This window comes from Anas acuta, chromosome 16 (assembly GCF_963932015.1).
Source record: "Anas acuta chromosome 16, bAnaAcu1.1, whole genome shotgun sequence".
NCBI classification, from domain to species: domain Eukaryota; kingdom Metazoa; phylum Chordata; class Aves; order Anseriformes; family Anatidae; genus Anas; species Anas acuta.
Window position 1 is genome coordinate 3,793,169 of NC_088994.1, and position 21,397 is coordinate 3,814,565.

At 50.6% G+C, this 21,397-nt stretch overlaps 1 protein-coding gene across 7 annotated transcripts in view; it reads right to left on the reverse strand.

The window, feature by feature from the left end:
* Positions 1-21,397, reverse strand: part of TOX2 (TOX high mobility group box family member 2) — a 134,091-nt gene that overhangs the window by 6,234 nt on the left and 106,460 nt on the right. For all 7 annotated transcript variants that reach the window (XM_068700381.1, XM_068700377.1, XM_068700383.1 and 4 more), the window contains exons 4-7: positions 16,374-16,613; positions 12,274-12,501; positions 3,536-3,616; positions 1,721-2,128 (exon numbers count right to left, since the gene is read on the reverse strand). In XM_068700381.1, coding sequence (XP_068556482.1) covers positions 1,721-2,128; positions 3,536-3,616; positions 12,274-12,501; positions 16,374-16,613 — 957 coding nt within the window. The remainder of the gene's footprint in view (positions 1-1,720; positions 2,129-3,535; positions 3,617-12,273; positions 12,502-16,373; positions 16,614-21,397) is intronic.

The following is a 21,397-nucleotide window of genomic DNA, read 5'->3' on the forward strand; positions in this document are numbered from 1 at the left end:
AACAAAGATCTAATAATATTGCACAGACACGTCTGTGTGCCCCAAAAACACTGCAGTGCAGGGTGTGGGAGCACTTACATGGGGAAAGGAGCGAGTCCAGCCCAGGACCTGAAACCCCCTGGTGGGACTGAGCAGAATGTGAGATGCTGCAAGCAGGTGTCCACGCAGCCACGTCTGCCCTGCACCCCTCTGCCCGCCTCTGGTTTTTTGGGTCCTCGAGGGGACAGTAAGTGGCTGCAGAAGCATGGCCAGGAAAGCCTTCGCATCAGCATGCGGGCAGTCAAACCCATTTTTCCACTCGAAGTGCAGCTCCCTTTGCAGTAATGCATTAGCCCCTCGTAATGTACGGTAACAAGGCAAGGAACAGCCACACAAGCAATACTCTCTCCATCAGCTGTCACTGCTGGCAATTTGCAAGGGCTCTGTGGGGCTGTTTTATCTGAAAGCCCATCGCGATCCCGATTTTTTGGGGACTGCTTAATTAGGCAGTGCATATAAAGAAAGAGAATCATGGTAGTTACCTGACCAAGAATATGATTTTCTCCAAAATGTCAAAATTAAGAAAGCGTGTCTTTTTTTTAACCATTTAAAATTTTATTAACAAAGATGTGGAATGAAGCTTCACAAAATGCTGCTCTCAGCAACAAACCATACCCCAATTAAAGTGATTATGAGGATCCCCTTTTATGCTCATTTTTGCATGTGGGCTATCACTGAATTCCAGAAGCCACGTTTGCTTATGTAGACCCAAAGTAAAATCACCATGCTGCAGACGTTCCTTGGGATACCCTGAGCAGGCTGGGAATGAAAACCTGTTCTCGGATCTGATGTTCCCAAATATGTCATCTTTCTCTTACTGACAGGGATAACTGTGCTTCCACATCCCTACTCTCCTTTCCCTTGCTTTCACTGCAGTAGCTATTCCAAAATTAACAGTTTCTGTTTTCTCAAAGCTAGTTCCAAACTGAATGGGTCACATTATGTGAAAGAAAGCTCTGTACATCACTAAAATACTGTGTGAATTTTGTGATATATAGCTAGTAAACACGTGAAACACAAATTATTCAACCATCTGGGTGAATAATACAGTTAAAAGTATCATCAAGTAAATGGTAGCAGCTGTGAATTCAGAGCATATGTCCTTCACTGTGAATAGTTGGTCCAGTTCATATTCCAGATGGAGAAACTCTGGAAACCACTCATCTCCCTCTCCATGTACTGGCATCTTCTCTATAAGGTGGAGGCAGTGGTTCTTACTACTGCCAGTTTTTCCTCCAGACACATTTTCTTATTGGATTTAGCGAAGGGAAGCAGTGACGCCTCCATGTGGGCTGCCAGCCTGAGCTGGCCATGGCTAGGGGTGGTTTCTGTCAGTGGGTTTTACACCTTGTAGCCAGGTCCATGTGATTCGTGTCCTGCTGGTAGGGTTAGCATACGTGTGGGCATCCTCTTGGCTCTCTGCCACCACAGCGATGTTCTCCAATGTTTTGGAAAAACACTCATTTTTCGTCCTGCTAGTGACGTTCCCTCTACCTTTTTCTTCTTCCTCCTGGTGAGCCCCACCTCCCGTTCTCCCACCCCCTTTCAGCCCTCCCTTCTTTCAGCAGCGTCACCGGGGGGCTTCCCGCTGACCACCCCCCCAACCACCTCAGAAGACCCTTGGTGAACCCCTCCCAAACACCGCCGGGGGCCACGAGCGCATCGCCGGCCGAGCACTCACCTGCTGCCCGGGAGGCGAGGAGTTCATGGGGGGCTGTACCTGTAGTGCCATGGGGGGGGACAGGAGGGGCTGCTGGGGGACCTGCTGCATGCTGAGGGGCTGGCTGAGGAGGGAGCTCTGCGGGTGGTGCAAGGAGAGCTGCTGGTGGAGGGGAGGGCTGATCTGGAAGGCGGGCGGCGGGGAGGCACTGATGCTGGGCAGCATGGGCTTGGAGGGCAGGGTCCGGGGCAGGCTGGGGTGGGGGTGGCCGCGGTAGCTCTGCAGGTCCGACGGGGACAGGAAGGAGCCCAGGCCGGGGTAGGGCGACGAAGCCTGCGGGGGCATCGGGTACATGGGCTGCTTGGGCGGGATCATCTTGGAAGGTGGGGTGGGCTGGGCGCTTTTCGTCTCCCCCTGGTCGGCAGAGCTCTGTGGGAAAACAGACCACAGGTGGGTGAGGGAGGAAGCAGGGTGGGTATCCGTCCCCAGGCACCTCTGCTGCCCAGACAGGCTGCAGGCACCAGGGCAGGAGCGCATTTTGCAGAGACGTCCACCTGGAGCCTGTGCTGACCGCGCTGCTGAGCCCCACTCCCATCCCACCCAGCCAGCACGTGCATCTCCAGCACCAGGGCTAGCAAGGGGGCAGCAGGCTGGGCCTGGCACCCAGACCTCGGAAATTAACCTCCAGAAACTCCACTGTACATTCGGCAGAGCCTGGAGCACAGGGGAGGCATCAACCGGCACACAGGCAAGTTGCCTGTCCGCAGCTCACCCCATGGGTCCAAACAGGTGGGTGAGAAAATCACTTTTGCTTCCCGTAAAGCACAAACGGGATGGTAAAAATTCTGCTGGCTTAATCTCGAGCATTCCTGCAGCCCTGTGGGCCTATAACGCACAACACAATGGTGGCCTCATTTCTGCAGGAAAAAGGGACGAGCGACAGGACATTTTCTGTCTCGGACAATGAGGTTTTTGTCCGGTGATGGGCTCTGTAACAATCCTCCAGATCTTTTCTCACCCAGCAGCAGGGAACATACTGTGCTGTTTTACTCAAAATATAGTTGCTCTTCTGCAAAAAAATCGGTTATTGGAGAGATGGGGAAGAAAATGAAATCATGATGTGTGGTGACTCCATGCCCTCCATGCCACCTGCCCCACATTGATGCCGCACATGTTCAAAGCAAGACCCTCATAGGTTACCAGAGGGACTAAGAAAAGCTTTTAAACCCCAAAATAGCCCTTTCTATGCCCATTTTAGACATCTGTCCTTGCTGCTGATCAGTTCACAAGTTAATGGTGATGGTGCTCATGTCTTTGCAAAAGCCTTGAGCCTTTCCAGTGCACCACCAGCCGCATGCATCCTGCAGATTTGGGCATCACATTATCTCCTGTGGCAGCTGCATCTGATTTTTAGGTACTGAGGCTGTGGTACAGTACCACGCACAGACAGTACATACAGCACAGCACATTGAGGGAGCAGGAACTGGACAAGTCATCAAGATGCTCCGGTCCTGCTCTGCCACCCACAGCGCCCAGTGCGCACCAGCACTGCCCAGAGCATGTCCCAGTGCTGTGCCAGGAGCTGTGGGCATGCTGGAAACCCTGCAAAGGCCCTGTGGGGCTGCGTGTCTGTGTTTGGGCAAACAACACAAATGGACCAAGAGAGACGGACCAAGTCACCAGAGATGTGACTTCAGGGGGCAGCTGAAGGTGTGGGCAGCAAGGAGAAGCAGGTTTGTGGAGTGGCAGCCACAAGAGCAACCAGGCTGTCCCTGCCTTTTTCTGTGCCCATCCTCAGTCCTGGCACTGAGGTGGGAGCAGGCAGCAGCCACGTACCTTGGAGACCAGGCTGGCCCGGTACGCGGCCAGGGCTTTCAGATACTCCTTCTTCGCCGCTTCTGTTTTCCTCTTATAAGCCTGAAAGGACCAGACAATGAAGAATGGTTAATAAAGCAGCACCGGCTGCTGCTGGGCTCAGCTGCACCCTGCCTGCTCTGCCGGACCCTCTCCCAGCAATGGGGATGGGGCTTTGAATCACATGCATGAAAACCTCAGTTCTGCCAGAGAGGAATTTACCCCAAATCAAGCAAATAAAGCCCTGGGAGGCTGTTACAGGGAGAAACCACTGAATTCACTTCCTGATAGGAACTGAAGGAGACTGCGATCCAGGCTTTTGGAAAAACAAGACAAAGGTCCAAATCCCCAAATTATAACTTAAAAAATAGTGAGACATTCAGAAATCCTACACCACTGCCTCATTTCCCTGGCTTTCCCGTTACTGAGCCAATTGCTCCCACTCTGCAGCTCTTCTCTGTAGCCCTGGCAGCTGGGAAGCCCCTTCCCTGGCATATCAAAGTCGAGATTTTTGCCTAATCTTATGACTCGAGGAGCTGGGGCTTTCAGAGAAACAGTAAGTATCAGGAGGGTTTGCTACGCTAAGGAAAGAAAAAGCTTTGTAGGAGTGGATTAGTGTTTATTCTCCCCTCTCCACCCTGCAGCTTCACAGGGCTGGTCTCCTTTCTGCCCTGAGTTAGCTCCCCTTGCAGGGAAGTGAAACAGCACAATCCAGGCAGGATGACTCCCTGTGTGGCAAAACAGATTAAGCCGAGCAAGAAAGAAGAATGTTTTAAAATGGAATAATAAAAAAGAAAAAATAAGCGAAAGGAAGAAACTCCCAAGTAAAATATCCATCAGCCCTCGCCTCCACTGGAAACTCGAAGCGGCACAAATGAAGGTAATTTCAATTAGAAGAGCTTTGCATACATTTAATTCTGCTCTAAAAACAACATCGGCTTTGAACAGTCAATGTGCTGAAGCTTGGTGAGAAAATTGAGCTTTTTTCCATGGCAAATTTCCTACGGATGGGGGAGGTTGGGAACAAATAGTTAAAAATCGCTCTGAGGAATCCTGATTGCTTGCTCCTCTCACCTGGTGTCTGGGTGCCCAGACCAGAACCTCCCAGCCCTGAGCATCCCAGCCCTGAGCATCCGTGCTGCTGCCCTGGGGCAATGCTGGGAGGTGACGGATTTGGGGTGATTCCCACTGACTTTAAAAAAAAAAGGGTGGTGCCGCTGAAATTCAAGCAAGGAAGCAAAAATGCTGCAGCAGACCAGTGCTTTCACAAAACCAGTTTGGTTGTGCAAATTTAGCAGAATTTCCTCTTCTGTTTGGGATTTGACTCAGCATTGTTTTCATGTTGTGCTTTTGTAGTTCCTGTGCCACCTGCCATGACAGCGCCCGAAACTCCCTTCTGATAGAAAATAACCTCTGAACAGAAAAAAGCAGTTCCAGCAGCCGAGATGTCCACTTACTTGAATTTCAATTTAAAATCAGCACAGATAAATTCTATTAAAAATGGATTGAAAACCTTATTTTCACTGCTAAATCTGAGCGAATCCTTCAGTGAAACATTTTGCCTGGACACACCGGAGGTCTCAGCCGGTAATTTTCTGAAACTGAGCGTTTTCCTAAGTTTGTCTTTGGCTTTATGGTATTCGGCAAGTATTACATTTGGTCCATTCAGAACAAAATTGCATTTTGAAATGTCAGCCTGAAGAAGAGTTTGCCTGTGAAAAGCAACTATTTCTTCAAACCGTATCAGTTACCCTAATAAAGGCCATTACCTCTCCCTACAGCCCTTGCCTCCCCGATGTCCGTAGCCCACCGCAGTAACTCCAGAGCTGCTGCTCCAGCATTTACTGTACAACAGAGACGTGGGGTTTCCATCAGCTCTGCTTCCAGCAGATGCTCATAACTGCGGTATCTGATGCCTGCACAATGAAATATGAATTCCTGCATCTCAGCCTGCTATAACGATGGGTGCTGATGAATTGAAAACATTTTTTTTTTCTTCTGTAATAGCAAAATGCCATCGGTGGTTTTTTTTTTTTTTTGCGTTTTTTTTTTCTTTTTTCCTTTCTTTCTTTCTTTCTTTTTTTTTTTTTTTTTTTTCTTGAGGATGGAGGAAACCAAAGTACTCATAACTACACAGAAATAAATTTGATTATTAGGAAAATTTGACTGGAGAAAACCCTCAATTTATGGTTGTGGACAGGGAGAGGGTGGGTCAATTAGCCTTCCTTAACCCAAATGCAAATAAATGCCTAACTAACCAATTCGGTGCCTATCTTCATCTCAACCACTTGTTCTTTTGTGCTTTTTTTCTCACTCTTCACCCGTCCTTGTCTTTCCTAGCAGGCGGGGGCTGTGCTGTGCTTGTGTCTGCAGAGATGCCGTGCGTGGCTGAGCCCCAGGCCAGCTCCTGCCCCAGCCCTGGCCACGAGCCTGGTCCAGGGAAGGGCAAGAGGAGGGCAAGCCCACGCTATGCCCACGGCTGCTCTCCCACACCCGGCTATTTCCACCTCAGCAGCATTCCCGGGGCTTCACCTGGTCGGTGACTGTCCCTGTGCTGGGTCTCCTGCGGTGCTGCAGGAGGGGACATGGTTTCTGCACCCACATGCTGCTCCATCGCGGGCGTTTAACAGCAAAGACGCAGCCTGCCGCCACAGCCCCGAACACAACTTCGCACCAATCCTCCGTGTAAAAGCAGCTTCAGCGCTGTATTTATAACCTTTAAAATTTTAATTTAAACATTGACAAAACCATGTTACTTTCTAATTAAATCCCATTTTCTCCCAGGGATTTTAATTTCCAAGTAATTTATCAGATTTAAGGATCCTCAAAACATTTTGCATGTTTTCCTTTCTAACCTGCCATGCCCGCTGATTTATTTTTCTTATTTGCTAGCAGGAGGATTCATTAGTCATTAAGCGAGTGGGTGGGTTGGGGGGGGGGGAGCAGAAACGGTTAGTGATTATGAAAACAAAAAATCAGAGCTGTAAGAAGCATATGTTGGGATCGTAATCCTGACACCTCTGTGTCTCAGCAAAGCAGCTAGTAATTGTACCGTAATGAAATGTTCTTGTTTGATAACCAGTTAATTAGAGAAGACAATTATTCCAAACCCCGCTGACGCCCACGAGCAGCTCAGTGTCGTGCAGGCAGCGACAGCAGGAGCTGCTGTCAGTAACCTCTGCATCCCAGCCCCTGAACGGCAACGCTGCTTTCCGAGCTGGACAAGAACAAAAAGGACCCCAGCTCTGCCCTGAGCCCCTTCTGATACTCCGTGCCTTCATTTTGCAGCAGCAAGGTCCGCGGAGCCCCTCTGCTGCATCCCTAGCTGGAGTTTGGGGCATTTTGTTTCCAGAAAGAGACAGAGACCATCAGGAGAGAGGAGCTGAGAAGTGCACAAAGGTCACCGAGTGGTGCTGAAGGACTCTTTACTTAGACAGAAGACCAGGAGGAGCCACAGCCTGCAAATGTGACACTGCGAAGAAGGAGGCAAGGAACCACCCTCGGCATCGAGTGCAGATAGGAAAAGAGGCAATAAGTTTAAGCTGTAGCAAGGGAAATGTTGGCTAAGCAAGACGAGAGTGTTCCTAACAGGAAGGATAATTAAGCACTGGAAGAGATTGCCTGGGGAGATGTGTAATCTCCACCACTGAAGGTTTAAGGACAGATTAGGCACATATCCATCAAGAATGGCTTAAGTAGAGATGATCCTGACTTCAGGCAGCAGTGCGGTCTGCCTGACCTCTTAAGTCTCTCCTTGCTCTCCTTTCTCTGACTCCGTGACTTTTTTCCCCTCAGATGTAGACATTTGGATCTTATTCTGCTTGTAAATCTGGAGGGCTTTTTCTTGTAACAGTTATAGCCTTTCCTTGAAAATCTCTCTTTGCATCACTAGAACTTATGGTTTACTTACAAGGACAGCTCGAAAGCACTTCCTCCCCGCCTGGCAGTGTCCCCCACACCACCCATTTGCTTTGCATGCAGCCTCCACACGGCCTCATCCTTCCATCAGAAACGCAGCAGGTACAGCCACGCCACCCTCCTCTCCCCCCCAGCTCTTCCTCACCTCCCTGCACTCCCCTCCATGTCCCTCCTGCCATCTCCTGGGGACAGCTTAATCTGTCCTCCCCCCATCAAAATTAGCCAAAATTACCCAAACCACATTTTTTGGTTGTAAATCTCAGCACGTCTCCTTCTGTCTAACAGCTATACCCTGGATTGCTGAAACCTGAGGCCACCGAGCTTGGACATGGGAAATACCTGGCACCCACCACGAGGAGGGGTTTAAGCAGTGCTCCACGTCCCCAGGCTCCCCCAGCTACAGGATCCAACCCCCCTGAGGACACCTCCCTGCAAGACTCTCGCTATGGGAACAATTCTGGTGGCTCAGGAGAGCTCCTCCAGCACGCGGGTGGAGTTACAGTGCCGTGGAGCAGTTCTCTGGAGAATGAATGGATAGACACATATTCAAGCAGAAATTACCACAGATTGAAGTGTCCTGAAAAAATCCTTCTTTCTATCCTCTGCCTTGACTCCATTGTGCTGTCTGGGTGTAAATCAGCCATTGCTCCAGGATAACCCAGTGAAGACCCCAAAACGAAGCAGAGGAGGTGACAGATCCAACCGCTACCCTCCGAGGAGGATGGAAAGCAGACAACACCCATCTTTCACAGCTCTGATTTTGCTGCCCAAGAACAGAAGTCACACTCTTGTAGCTGCTTTTAACATCTTCCCGATCATTATTCGGATCTCCACCAGAGCTCTCAACATTTTGCTTGGGACCGGTGCTTTCGCCCTTCTCTGGCTCATGGCTTTCCCTGACACTCAGAAGGAGCTGAAACCTCCTTGCAACTCCCAGACCGACCACTGTGCTCTTCCAGCCCTGTAGCAATGCTGGAAATGGGATGTTTGCTGGCCACGCTGCACACAGGTCCCCCAGGATGTCTGCTGTGATGGCTCTGCCTTAGTACAGCTGGCCCTGCACTTGTCTGTCCTGCTGCAGCTCTGGGCAGAGTCCTGCCACCAGCTGATGTACCAGGTTCAGCGAGCAGGTGGATCTGATTAGATGGGTGATCTATTATTTTCTGCTGAGCGATTCATTTTTCTGTTGGGTAATTTACCCCTGGAGTGTGCATGCTGTATTATTCTCCAGGCTATGCATTTGTATGGGAAAATCGTGTATGCATTTTGCCATGGGGCAGTTTTGCTTTACTGGACTGGTCCTGGCAAAGCAGGGCCACCGTGAGCCGGTGCTTTGTGTCCCTGGTGGGTCCCCAGAGCTCCAGTCCCACCTGAAGAAGCTATGCTCACCTTGCTTTGCTCACTTTGGGTGACTTAACCCAGAGCTCTTGCAGCAGAGCTTCTTAAAGCCTCTCCTCTGAGCTTCCAGGATCTAGGGAAACACTGACCCAATGCACTGCTGGATTTCCTAATGCAACGCCCGTGGGTTTATAAGAGAAAGCAGCAGAGACACCTACAACTTCCACTTCTAGTCATCTTCCCCATGCTCCATCACCAGGAGGCTCCTCACCGACCTCTTTTTTCCCCAATTAGAAACCCTTCTCATCCCCATCGGATCAGGCAGCCCTCTCCAAGCTCTCCGGACAGCGCTGCCAGCACCAGCCGATGTCTGCTCCCGAAACAAGCGGCAGGGGCCGGGAGCTGCAGGCAGATTAGGATGGCAGGTACCCTCCCGGTGATACCGGCTGAATTAGCATTTTGCTTTCCACTGTAGTCTAAGCTATCTCTCCGGGAACAGCTGCTAAACTATTTGCAAAGTTCAAAGAGTACGTATTAATATTTTTTTTTTTCCTCGAGTCACATTCTTCAGATTCCCATGTAAGCTCCTTAGAAAGGGCCACGCCAGCTGTTGAAGAATGCAGATTACAAGGTCCTGCTAATGCGGCGCCGCAGATATTTGAGAGCATTGTTATTTGTGGCTGCGAGGCACACGCGGCCACGCTGGAAGGGGTTAAAGTGGGGAAGAAAACCGGCACTTGCCGAACAGGTGTCCTTGAGCGGTACCCAAGGACACGGAGATTGCTAATCCTGTATTCCACAGCATGATCAAATCACCAGGCAACAGATATAAATAAAAAAAGGCAGGAAATAAGGAAATTTAGATACAAGTGTGTCAGAGGGAAAATGAAGATTCATTGTGAAGAGGCTGAGAGGAGAAGAAGAAGAAGGAACAAAATGACAAAGGCACAAATGATAAACCAGTAAGAACGACAGAAAAGAGAAGGGAAAAAAAAGCCCCTCTGTGAAATACATGTCTGTGACAGCAGCAGCCAAATCAAAGATGCTCCTAGATTATATGGTTTCTTGCATAATATGCATTCTGCTTCCCGTTCAGTGTTTGTCTTTCAGCTCGTGCACAGAGAAAAAAAAAAAACATATCTGAAATGGGACGTGAGCAACCTTTATTTTGCTTGTTTCATCAGGAGGAGAAAGCAAATTTGCTTTGTGGGAGCAGCAGCACCTGCTCAATGGCAAATAAATAGCTCCAGCTTTGATATTACAGTGCATATAATCATTAGCAGCCCAAACGGCAGGGGATTAACCCTCTGCATGCCGGCCTGAGCTCTCTGGCACACGGGTGGCATCCCAGTTCCCTTCGCAGAAATGGTGGAAATTAGGTTTATTGTGCCCCCTCCCTGCGCTGCCTGCTGTCCCCCGATCAGGAGATGCCGTGCTCACTGGGAAGTGGAAAATGAGGTTCATAAACCTCATCTGAAGCAGAAACTGCAGCGGTGAAAGCAATTGCTGATGAGCTGCACGGTGGGGCTGGGGTCTGCATGATGGCTGCCCAGAGATGTGCTGCAGCATCCTCAGCCCCAACATCTCTCTGAATTTTGGGGTGGAAGGGATCCAAGCCCAGGATGACAGTCCAGCCCCAGATTTCCTCCTCCAGCCTCAAATTCACCCTCTTTTCTCACAGCAGGGTGAGGGGAAGCTTTCTTTAACTGAAACCTTGGTCAGACCTGAGTGAGGACACGCAGGTTTGGCCCCTCTTGTCTGCCCTGCCCTCGCTGTGTTGGCTTTTCCCCGGCTTGTCTTCTGCACTGCTTTCTGCAGTGAGGATATGAAAATATTCTGAAAGGTCCCGGGCTGATTTTGGGCAGTGATGCCCTCACTGCCGAGCTGTCCTGCTCGGTCACCGTCCCCTACCCAGAGGTGCCGAGGGAGCGCTTGGCACAGGCTGCGTGCCTTCACCATGCCTGTGTGCATCACGCCCCGCTGTCCTTGGGAGAAAGGACACGCTGGACATCCTTCTTTTTATCTTTTCAAGACATTTTGCTAGTTTTTTTTTATTTACTTCCTTTTTTGCTTTTCATCTTCCCATTGTGTTGCCTTACAAATCTAAACAAACTTGACGGGGGCTGCTGGCATGAGAAAGCCAGCAGGGACTAAGGAAACTTCTCCAGGCAGAGGCTGGAGGTGTGAACGTGCCCCATCCCACGAGGCAAAGCCACAGAGCATCCCCCCGGCCAGGGAGGCAGCGGGGCTGGGAGGGAAGTGCACAGCTGGAGACAAAGGCAGGAAGTTAATATTTAAGCATCCAGACAAGGAACAAATGACTTAATTAAATCAATTACAGAGGGAGAAATGGAGCCACTTAGAAAGCGCGTGTAAAGAGACAGCGAAGCTGCCGCTATCTCATAAAGCAGAAGAAGGGAGAGTTAGCGGGGAAGATAAACGGACTGGTTTAATCCCCGCTGTTAATTAAGAGCCGAACATTTACACTGTGCTGAGTCAGGGTTGCCCCAGCACTTCCATTAGATAAACCACGCTCGCAGCCGAGCTCAGCGCCCGATCTACAGAGATGTCTGTAGCCAGATGGAGGGAGGGAGAGGCAGACTGGGATTCTGGAAGGGAGGAGAGCAGGAGAAAGAGGAGACGGAGAAGCTGGGGCACCAAAGCTTGAAGCTTTTTGAAGGCTATGTCCTAGCAGCACGACGTCCATTTAAATGATTTTTCCCTCCCTGTTGCTCCCACCCCAAATGCAGCTGCTCCAAGTCCTGGCCGTGGACACCCAGCGGGGGACGGAGCCAGGCTGTAAGGGCTCGGTGCTGGAGGATTGTCAGCTGAGGCATGTTTGGGCTCAGAGACGTATTGCACACGGTGTCAGCCCTCACTCTGCCTGATAAAAAGCCGTACATGCTACGGAAAGCGTTCCCTGGGGTTTTCTCAACAGGCATGGAGCAATTACAGGCTTTAGTAACCGACTCGGCATCCACAAAGCCTTGACACCAGGGCCCGGGCGCCTCCTTGCGAGCAGCCTGAACACGGCTGACAGCCCTTGGGCAGGAGTTTCCTCTGCAAGGCCCCTTCAAGGTCTCCTCTCTGAGCTTTTGAAGCCTAAACATTCTATTTCAGGCCAGCAGTGTACAGACTTAACAGTTTTTCACCACTTTGCAGTCATTCCTTTTAAGCAAATAGGCGAATACAAAAACCATCTCCCATCCAAGGCCAGAAGAAGCTCATGGCAGAGCAAGACCACGGAGGTTTTTACTAAGGTTGTTCTTACAGAGAACAACTTGTTATCAGAAAGATTTGTGCTTCCCCATGTAACAACAGGGATTTTCCTACAAGAGGAACAGAGATGAAGCATCCTACCAGAGCCCCTGGCTATGCTTCGAATGGGCCTGGAGTGATGCTGACCCTCTGCCATGGAAAACCCCATTAACAGCTGAAAGAAAAACACTCAAAAGATAACTCACTTGTTTTTGTTCTTCTCCCAAACTGTCCCACATTGATGCAACAATTTTCGATACGTCTCCGAAGGTAGCATTGGGGTTTTGCCCTTTGATAGCGGCTTGCGTGTCTCTGAAAAACAGGGCGTAGGCTGACACAGGCTTCTGGGGCTCATTGGGATCCTTCTTTTTCTTCTTCTTTTGGCTTTTGGGCTTTTTGCCCAGGTCTGTCGATGGTCTTTTCTCTCCAGTGACCTGCAAAACCAAGACAGTCCCTTAGCGGGCAGCTGAGCGCTGTCTGACACAGGTGATGGGGACAAGGCAGGGCAGGGGCAGAGGAGGGCTCCCAGCATGGTGAGGATGCTCTGGGGGCCTCTTCTGCCCCCAGGGAGCCTCCCTCTGATGCTGGGGCTTTCCCAATGCTTAGCCTCAGCCACCCCTGGCATTGCAAGATCCCTCCTTCCATCCTCTTGCAGGACCTCTCTGAACACACTGCTTCACAGTGATCCCTTTAATCCTGAACTTCCCCAAACTCAGCTTCCACCCTGCCCAACCATCCCCCTTTGCAAGCTGCTTCTGACTTTCCTCGCCAGTGACTTGGCTGGAGGCAGGAGGGGTGCAAGCACCCACCCAGCAGCACCAGCACCACACATACCCTCCCCCAACCCCAATTTGTTTCACCCTGCTAACGCTGAAGTATTCCTATCCACGAAAAAGCTACAAGAGTGATGCTATTTTGAACTCATCCATCAGGTGCCCCTCATTACAGCCTGCCCGGTTGCAGCCTGCACTCGGCACCAGCTGGGACCGAGGGGAGCAGGACACAGTGCTGGGAGTAAAACACCAAGGTGCAGACAGGGATGTCACCAGAGAAGGCAGCACAGGAATCAGGTCCTACTGCTCAGTCTCTGCCGAGATGCCCCGGGCAGCCTGCTGGATACACGGGGCTGCAGAAGCCTTGGAGTGCAAAGGAGGAGAGCCCTGGGCGGTGCTTGGCCGCTTGACATAGGTCTCGAGGCATTAACTGTGCTCAGCGAAAGCTCAGACCCCAGGGAAGCATTACTGTCCTTGTTTTGGAGTGGAGAGAAAAACCTGAATACACCAGAGGTGGAACACGGCAGAGGATAAAACCATCAGCTGCCAGCTGGCGGCTGCGGTCTCAATCTCTGCTTGGCGGGTGCCCACGACGTGCTAGCACCCCCGCCTGCAATCCCCACCACGCTCAGCACCGACCGAAGGAGCTTCAGCTCTACCAGCCCCATGGGGCAATTCTACCACTTAGGAAGTTGCCTGGTCTATCACTCAGGGGTTTAAAAACATTTTTAAAAAAAACCAAACAATTGACACCTGAACACCAAGATACTGTGAAAACTGCACCTCCCAGTGAGTGTTGGGAGCAAAAGGGCTTTGCTCCTGATGGATTTGCTGATTTGATTGCAAGCACTGGAGTGCTTGGATTTAAGAGGCTTCGTTTCAGCTGGCACGGGCCAGCACGGGGAGGAAAGGGCAGCCGCGCTCGTGTTCTCCACGCAGCAGCTCTTGACTGGTCATTAAGTTCAGTATCAGCGCAGTGACATTTATCAAAGAGACAGTGACCATTAGTGAATGAGCAGAGAGACCAAAAAAACTGCATTTAATTTAAAATTGTCCAATTGGGCTTGAATGGGAGGCCTGGAGGTGAAAGGCCACCTTATTAGGAGGAAAAAAATTCATAACAGGGCTTCAGTCCATTAGCGAGCGAGATGGTATTTTAACTAACTGCGATCCCGCTCGATTCACCCAGGCGCCGTGGGGGGACCTGTTCTGCTCACAGTCGGTGGCCAGGCAAAGGAGCCAGCAACAGTCGCGATACGACAGTCACGACGATGGTTTTCCAACCAGCCCTGCTCCGGCAGTGCCGAAGAGCAAACGGCATTCGTGGAAAACTGAAGGATGATGCCTGCAAGGGTGCACGGAGCTGGCATGTCTTGAGCCTAGGCTGGCTTGGAGTTTGCAGAGCTGGGCAGGACTGGGCAGGGCTCTGCTTGGTTTTCCTGGAGTTCCCCAGGTGTGATGCAGCATGGGGTGAGACCACAGCCCCTGCAGAACGTGCCTGAGGGCCCTGAGCTGTATTCGTGTCCCGGAGCGACTGCGTCCCCTATGGGGTGAGCCGCACTCAGACCGACCGTGAAGGCTCATGCAGCAGGATGGAATCACAGAACAGCATCATTAGGGTTGGACAAGACCTCCAAGATCACCTCCTAAAATCACAGGCTCCCTGACTCTGAGGACCTGCTGGACCTGAACCACCCTCTGGCATCAGACTCATTTCGTTAATGTGTGGCTTTGTTGTCCACAAAATTAATTTCTGCTCATCAGACATTGCTTTGATGGCTTGCTGTACAAGGACCACTAATGGCCATACAAACAACGACCGAAGGGTCCCTCTGAATGTTTCCAACAGCTGTGTATATAGAGAAGGCAAACAGAAACCTGCAGGGCACACAGCGGTTCTGCTGCTGTCTTTACATTTCTGGTCTCCTTCCTCCATCAAACACATCCCTCTTGTTTCACTTATCTCGCTGGGCATTTCACAGGGCGGAAAAATGAGGGGGCACGCATTTAAGATCATAAAAAAAAAATCAAATCGCTGCGTGCTATCATCATTTGGGCATCTCCATACTCCTCCTACCCAATGTGCATCAGTGGCTCAGAGGGAACATGAGGTCCGACCACCAAAGCCACGTCCTCGCCAGTGCCTCCTCCGGCCCCCAGCTGCCAAGGGGAGAGCTGAGGGATGCTGGAAGAGGCAGGGAGAGAACCTGGTGTGTAACTAAGATGAAAACTCATTTTCCACTGGCAGGAAAGATTTCATCTCTGCAATAAGCGCCTGGAACTGTGTGATATAGGCTCTGGGAGATGGCAGGCCATGGTGTCCAGTGGCACAACGCATCCCACAGCACCCTCCTGGTGTGCAGGCAGAGGGTTCAGGAAACCCCCGCCTGTTTCCAACCACCTGTACCAAGTCTTGTTACAGTGTTAGTCCACCAAACCTCAGTTTTGGCATCCACATTTCACTCTGCTGTGAAATGCCCTGAAGGGAAAGCTGCCAACGGATGAAAAACTGTATGAATGGTGAGAATAACTTTGCCTGGATTTCCATGGAAAAGCATTTTCTCTTTTTGCTCATTCTTAGCATTTTCCTGGTTTTCCAGTCTCTGCACTGTTTGTGGCTCTGGTTATACATTCAAATCCTACCAGGTATTTTTAGGGGATGAGGTTACAGTGTCAGTGCTGATGGTGTCATCCTTGGATCAGCACCGTCCAGGAGAAGCTTTTCCCTGAGAGGCTCCGATTGAAGTCCCCCAGGGAGCCCCAGGTTGACCTGTAGGCATGCAGAGGCAGCACCCCTGCAATTGCTGCAATTTGTCCCCAGCAGATAACAGATGGAAGGCTTACAGAAGAGAGCAGGAAGAGTTTGCTTTGCTGGGGCATTTTGAGAAAGATGGGCAATAACTGAGGTGTCCCAGAAGCACTGAGAAAGCCTTGGGCTTCCTCATGCTATGCTCAGCAGCACTTTTGTTGTGGGACTCTGTGCCCCTAAGACATTGCTAAATAACTAAAACTCCACCCGGGTGAACTAAAAGGCAGGAGATTTTTCCTCTGTTACTTATGATTTCTGTTTCAATCCATAGCAGGCCACGTCCAGTGAGCCCAGTGAAATCCTACCTCACTTTTGTTCCTTGTTTTAATCTCCTCTACCTGTCCCCAGAAACCCAGTTTTGTGCCGATAAATTTACAGAGCATTAGCACTGACCTTGCCTTGCTTGTAAAACCCTCTCTGAGCACGCAGCAGCTCGAGGCACCTGGCCAGCCTCGCAGAGGAAAGCCCAGCTCCCCTGCCGATGCTGCTGCATGCACCCCCCAGGCACGAGCACCAACCTCCTGCACCTCACCCTAGTCCAGAAACAATTTTCCCATCCTTGGGACAGTCTTTCCCAAGGTTTTCCAAGAGAGGCTATAAACACAAAAGCTATATATAGAAAAAGGACAGATTATTGCTCTTATTTAGTGTGATTTATCCCTCACTGGAAAACATCATCTGCCATCCTCCTCCCGCCTGGTAGAAGAGGTGTGACGGCACGTACCTTATAATGTGACTCTGTCTCCTCTTCCTGAGTAGAACTGGAGGGAGATGGTGTAGCAGACTTGCTTCCCGGGGGCGATGGGGAGCCGTGGGCGACACCGCTGCGCATCCCCATCTGGGAGATGAGCTGCGACTGGCTGAGCGCGCTCATGGGCCCCGCCAGCATCCCGGGGCGGTTGAGCAGGGGCACTTGTCGGTTGGACTCGTAGGACGTGGCGTCCGAGTGGACCATCTCCTGGATCTGAGGTAGGAGAACATCACGTTTTAACTAAAAGATGTATTGGTTGATCGGTTATACCCTTACACTGCCTCGGGGACCGGTGGCACCTACCGGGGGGCAGAAAGAAGAGTTCAGAAAGGAGCAATCTGGGGACAAATCAAAGGGAGACGTGAGAGTGTCACCACGTCCTGGGAGTTTTGGAGACTGAGCCGGGGTGTAGGGACAAGCTCTGCTGGCGGTCACCACCTGCTCTTCCCATTTTAAATACTGCTGTCGGTCCTGATCCCACTCAGAGGGAGTGTGGCAGAGAAACAATCAGAGAAGGGCAGAGACCTCCTGGCTGCCCGCTACGGTTCTGAGACGAGACGAGGAGAGGCAATGCAGGTGTGTGCATGTGGGGGGAGAAGAGAGAGGAGGGAACATGGCAGAGCTGCCCCGAAATGCCCATTTATCCCTAATTCCCACGTGGCTGTTCCCATAACGCAGAAATATGGGATGCCAAAGGGGCCTGTGGTGGCTGATGGCACACAGCTGCAGGGACACGGGGCCAGGGCACCGTCCGCCAGCAGAAGGCTGCTCAGCCTTGAACGATTCAGGAGGAAAACGGGACACACACACGGTGAATCAGAGGCGCTGAGTGCTAAGTTGGACAAAGTAATAATATCTGGTGGGGCATAAACCAAAGTGCCACGGGACAAACCAGAGTTGAAGTGGTTGGGTCAGGCGGGAACAGAAAAAAGCCTTGCAAGGGCCAAGGAGGGCAGATCAGCTGGGATGGGGATTGCTCCTGCTGTACTATGGAAGGCTTGGGGCTGCCCCCGTGTGCTGAGCCCAGACCCCACATCCAGACCCATCCCTCCGACCCCGGTGGAGAGCCCCCAGCCCTGGGCTCTGTGCTGCCTTCCTCTGCACGGCCAAATCCAGCTGCACAGGGAGGCAGCAGGAGGGAAGGCAAAGCCCGCTGAAACAGTGTTTTTTCCCCTTTTATATTAATCTGATTAATGTTAACACAAGCTTAAAGACCCAGGCTTTATTTATTAACAACCTTCATTTCCGATAAGCCCGCTGAGGTGCAATCTCTCATTAACAGGGGAGGCTTGCCAACTCCATTAGCAGCACGTACAGAAAGAAACCCAGGGAAGACCTGCGAGGGCTCGGCAGGTTTCAGAGGAAATAAATCCCAACGCAAAACCAGATTTAGTGCTGCAGGTCAGGAATCAAGAGCTTTGCACAACACCAGGCAGCGTGCTCCGCTCTGCCTTTCCGATTCTCTGTCGGTAGAGGAGTGCGTGTTAGGGGAGCAGCCTCTCCTAGCTCTGCCCTTTTGCTGCATTAATTACAAAGCACGGGGATTTAACTTGCAGGAAGAAAAGCACACCTTGCATTTAAACAGCAGCAGGAGTTTGGCCGAGGTTGGCTCGGGGGCCACGTTGCACTGCCATCCTCATGCTAGCAGGAAAGTGCCTGTGTGCAAAAGCAGCAGGGCTGGCTTTGCTCCGCTGTGCAGCCAAGGAAACTCGTGGGTCCCCGATCCGTGGGAAGTTTTAAGCACTGTTAAAAGCTGCCTGGCTGCAAAGCTTTGGCCTTTCCTTGCAACATGCAACACGTAGGAAACCCTGGCCAAAAAGACATCGTGGGCGTGTACGCTGCAGCCACGCCTGCAAAGCAAGGTGGGGATGGACAGAGGGCTCCGGCAGTGTGGGGTGCAGGGGAGAGGGGACTCCTGCATTGAAAATCGAATTCACAAATGCTGTGGGAATGGCCAGGGTGGGACAGGTGGTGATGAGGAGCCTGCAAGGTGGCAAGGAGGGTTGGCACCCACTTGCCCTCGAGCGGCAGGCTCCTTCCCAAATTCTGGTGGAGGTAAAGGTATGTTTGTCTCAGATTTTGCTTGTTTAATCCAGACCTCTCATGTCCAAGGAGATCTGCTTGCTGCTAAGGAAAAGAATAATTGATTGTTCTTATTTTAAATTCAAATGAAGGAAAAGTTTAGAAGACGGGCGTTTTAGAAACAGGGAAGGCTATGAAACATGGCTTAAAAAAAATTAAAAAAAAAAAAATAGCACATTCATATTTGCAGCCATGGCAGTCTCTTGGGTAAATACTGTATTAAGACAATTTTTCTGAAACTTTTATTATGTGGCCAATAGACCACAACGGCTCCATTTATCCATTAAATATGTAATCATACACTTTTTCTTTACAGTGCATGTTATTTATGCAATAGAGCAGAACAAGTCCAGGAGTGCAATTATGGATATGGGACACGTGCTGTAAATGCTTATGAAAATTCATAGGAAAAAAGGGGAAACCTGAGCCCTGGCCCACAGCATCCATGAAGAAGCCTCTTGCTGACAGCAACCCAACCACACTAGCATTTTTCCTGGGACACCCCAAAGCCTCCTCTCATACAGTTGCCTGTATCTGTACATCATTAAAAAAAAGACATTTTTTACTTATAACCTTTGCTATAAACTTACAAAATTTTCTGGTTTTGCCCCCAGTCCTCCCTCTCCCCCACCTCCAGGCTCTCCGGCCAGCAGGTCTGTCCAGGGAAGGGCAGGATCTGGCCCCGCCATTTGCCACTCACTAAACTTTTCTCCATTTCCCATTTTTCAATTAAAAAAATAGTTTTTGAAGCAAGACTCCAGCTGCCCCCTGCCCAGAGCCCCTGCCCTCATCTCCTGGCCCCCGTTCACTGCAGCACCGATGCTCTCAGGACAGAAGAGGGCGCACAGTGGAAAAGCCATTTGTTTTCCCCAAATTTAACAGGTTTAGAGTGGGAATGAAGGCAAGCCGCCCCAGCACTTCTTCTGGGGGCTTTTTGGAGGTGACGGCCCTCGCTCAAGCTGGGGAAAGGGTTAGTCCTGCTCTGAGACCCTGCAGCTGCTGTAGGGGTGTCAGTGTGCACCCAAAGTTATGGACAACGCCCAGACAGCCCCAAGGAAGGAGACACCTAGGGCAGGGCTCCGAGCTGCTCCCCTGCAGCACGTGGCCTTGTTAGGTCAGCAAGTGACAAGTGAAACTGTGACCATGGCAAAGCAGAGCACCCCAGCAGTGCCCGCCATGAGCACGTGTTAATTATAGACAACTATGATTAACTCTGCCACCAGGAGGGGTGGTCCCAGAGCTGGGTCCGATCCTGCCCGTGCCGGGCACCACTCGGTGCAGCAAGGTCACTGTGTGACACTGACACAGGCCCGGGGAGTATTTGCAGCCTCCACCGAGAAGCTGCTTTACATCTCGGAGGAGACAGGAGAGAGATGTGTTGTAGTCAGAGCTGAAGTAATTAAGTGCATCTTACTTAGCAGATTCCCAAAGGCTGCGCTAACTCAAAGACAGCTTCTTCTTTTTTATTTTTATTTTTTTTCCCCACAATATTTTTTTTTTAAATGAATATGCATATAAGTCCTACAAAGGCTTTGGCTAATCCCAAGGAGAGAAGAACGGGTTGACAAATGTCACGGGCGCTGTGCTCCACGGAGAAGGGCCAGCCACCCTTCTGCAGCGCGGGCACCCAAGCACCGTTACGACGAGGTTCAAGGTTGTGGTTTGGGAAGCCTCGGGTTTGCTCCTGAGAACAAGCCATTACAATCACAAGCAACCAGGGAGAGAAATCAGCTGCTGAACAGCTTTGAAGCCAAGTTTTCCCAGCAGGCTTTTTCCTGTATTGAAGTTTAAATGTAAACGCATCACCATAGCTGAAATGCTTAAAGATGATTTACTTAAAAAAGAGAGAGAGAGGGAGAGAGGGAAGCTGATAAGAAAATATATCCCCAATTACCACCCCTCCTCTTCCCGATTTGTAACTGCTCCTAATAAACTTTCATGGTCTATGTAAAATGCTTTAGTGCGGTGACAAATTTCTGCTGGAATTTGAGATGTCTTGTTCAGAGTAATAGCTATCTCACACAGGTGCCCAGCTGCTATTGTAAAATCAGTAAGCATTTAATTGAAACAAATGACTATAATAATAGTACATTATCCCTGCAGGCTCATAGCCATAACAGTTTTAATTATTGAGTTAAGAGTCAAACTAATTTATCCTTTAAAGTAACAGCCACATCTTTGGTTCCACTGATCATCCTATTATGAACATGAGGGCAACAGTAGCAGAGGATTTAAAAAGGAAGCAGTTCATTTTGTAGGGGCTGGGGGGCACCCACCCCACGGCAGAGCCTTTCTGCACACAGGGGGGGCCCTGGCTGTGGCTGCGCCTCCCCCTGGGATGCTGGGGCCGAGCATCCCCTGTGCACCCGGTGCCTGCTTTGGGGGTTTGGGCACAAGGACATTTCTGGGAACTGTATCAGAATTGCAGTTTTTCTTCATCAAACCCAGGAAGAGGTTTTACAGTTACAGGTTTGTAAGGAGCATCTCTGACTTCACAGCCGGGCAACAAAGAGTGAATCCACATTCAGGATGTAAAAACCATATGTTTGTGGCTCAGACTTGCTCTAGGGCACATTTGAACGCACAGCTCTCGATTTCACAGTTCTTCAGGTCACCTGCCCAGCAACCAGCACCCACCTCGGAGCAGGGGTGCTCCCCACCCTCCCAGAGCCATCTCCAAGGAGAAGGGTCTTCATCTCCAAACCCTTTTTCCCTCCTACAGGGGGAACAGTGCTGGCTCCCCACATGCATGATGATACTTGTGGTTAGTTTATCGGGCTGTGCAAAAAGCTCTGCACCTCTGTCATTTCTTGCCTACTTGCTGCACCATCTACAAATCTCACTGGTGATAACTTAATGGTTTCGGTGGCAAGTATATAACAAACTCCGGGAAGGAGCAGTGACAAGCTGATCTA